This window comes from Chaetura pelagica, unplaced genomic scaffold (assembly GCF_000747805.2).
Source record: "Chaetura pelagica isolate M959 unplaced genomic scaffold, ChaPel_1.0 scaffold275, whole genome shotgun sequence".
Classification (NCBI taxonomy): domain Eukaryota; kingdom Metazoa; phylum Chordata; class Aves; order Apodiformes; family Apodidae; genus Chaetura; species Chaetura pelagica.
In genome coordinates, this window is record NW_009953486.1 from 210,200 (window position 1) to 210,583 (window position 384).

Sequence of the window (384 nt, forward strand, 5' to 3'; positions counted from 1 at the left end):
GCGTCTGTAACGCCCGTGTTTAGAGCAGGGGGTCAGTTAGGCTGCTCCGTATTTTCTAGTGGAATTGGTGGGAGGAGTGGAGGGCAGAGGGGTAATGCCCAGGGTGCTGCTCTCTGTGCCCTTCCTGAGCCATGCAAAAGGGATCCGCAGTGGGTAATCCCCTGCTGGGATCCCGCTGGGGGCAGCCAGAGGGGGGGTCACATGCGTGGGGATACCCCACGGTGGGCAGGGATTGCCCCCCAATCCCACCTTCCTTTTGCAGCTGGAAGACATGTACTCCACGGTGTGCAAGGCCACCAAGAAGAAAAGCCAAGTGCCCAAGAGGGAGGTGGGTGCTGGGTGGCCACCCAGCTGCCAAGAGGAGGGGGCCCCAGCCCGGTGCTG

General features: G+C 62.2%; 1 protein-coding gene across 1 annotated transcript in view; it reads left to right on the forward strand.

The window, feature by feature from the left end:
* The window catches only part of LOC104389675 (zinc finger protein 704-like), an 8,949-nt gene that overhangs the window by 1,380 nt on the left and 7,185 nt on the right, over positions 1-384 (forward strand). Inside the window, exon 3 of the mRNA XM_009998711.1 lies at positions 263-332. Coding sequence (XP_009997013.1) covers positions 263-332 — 70 coding nt within the window. The remainder of the gene's footprint in view (positions 1-262; positions 333-384) is intronic.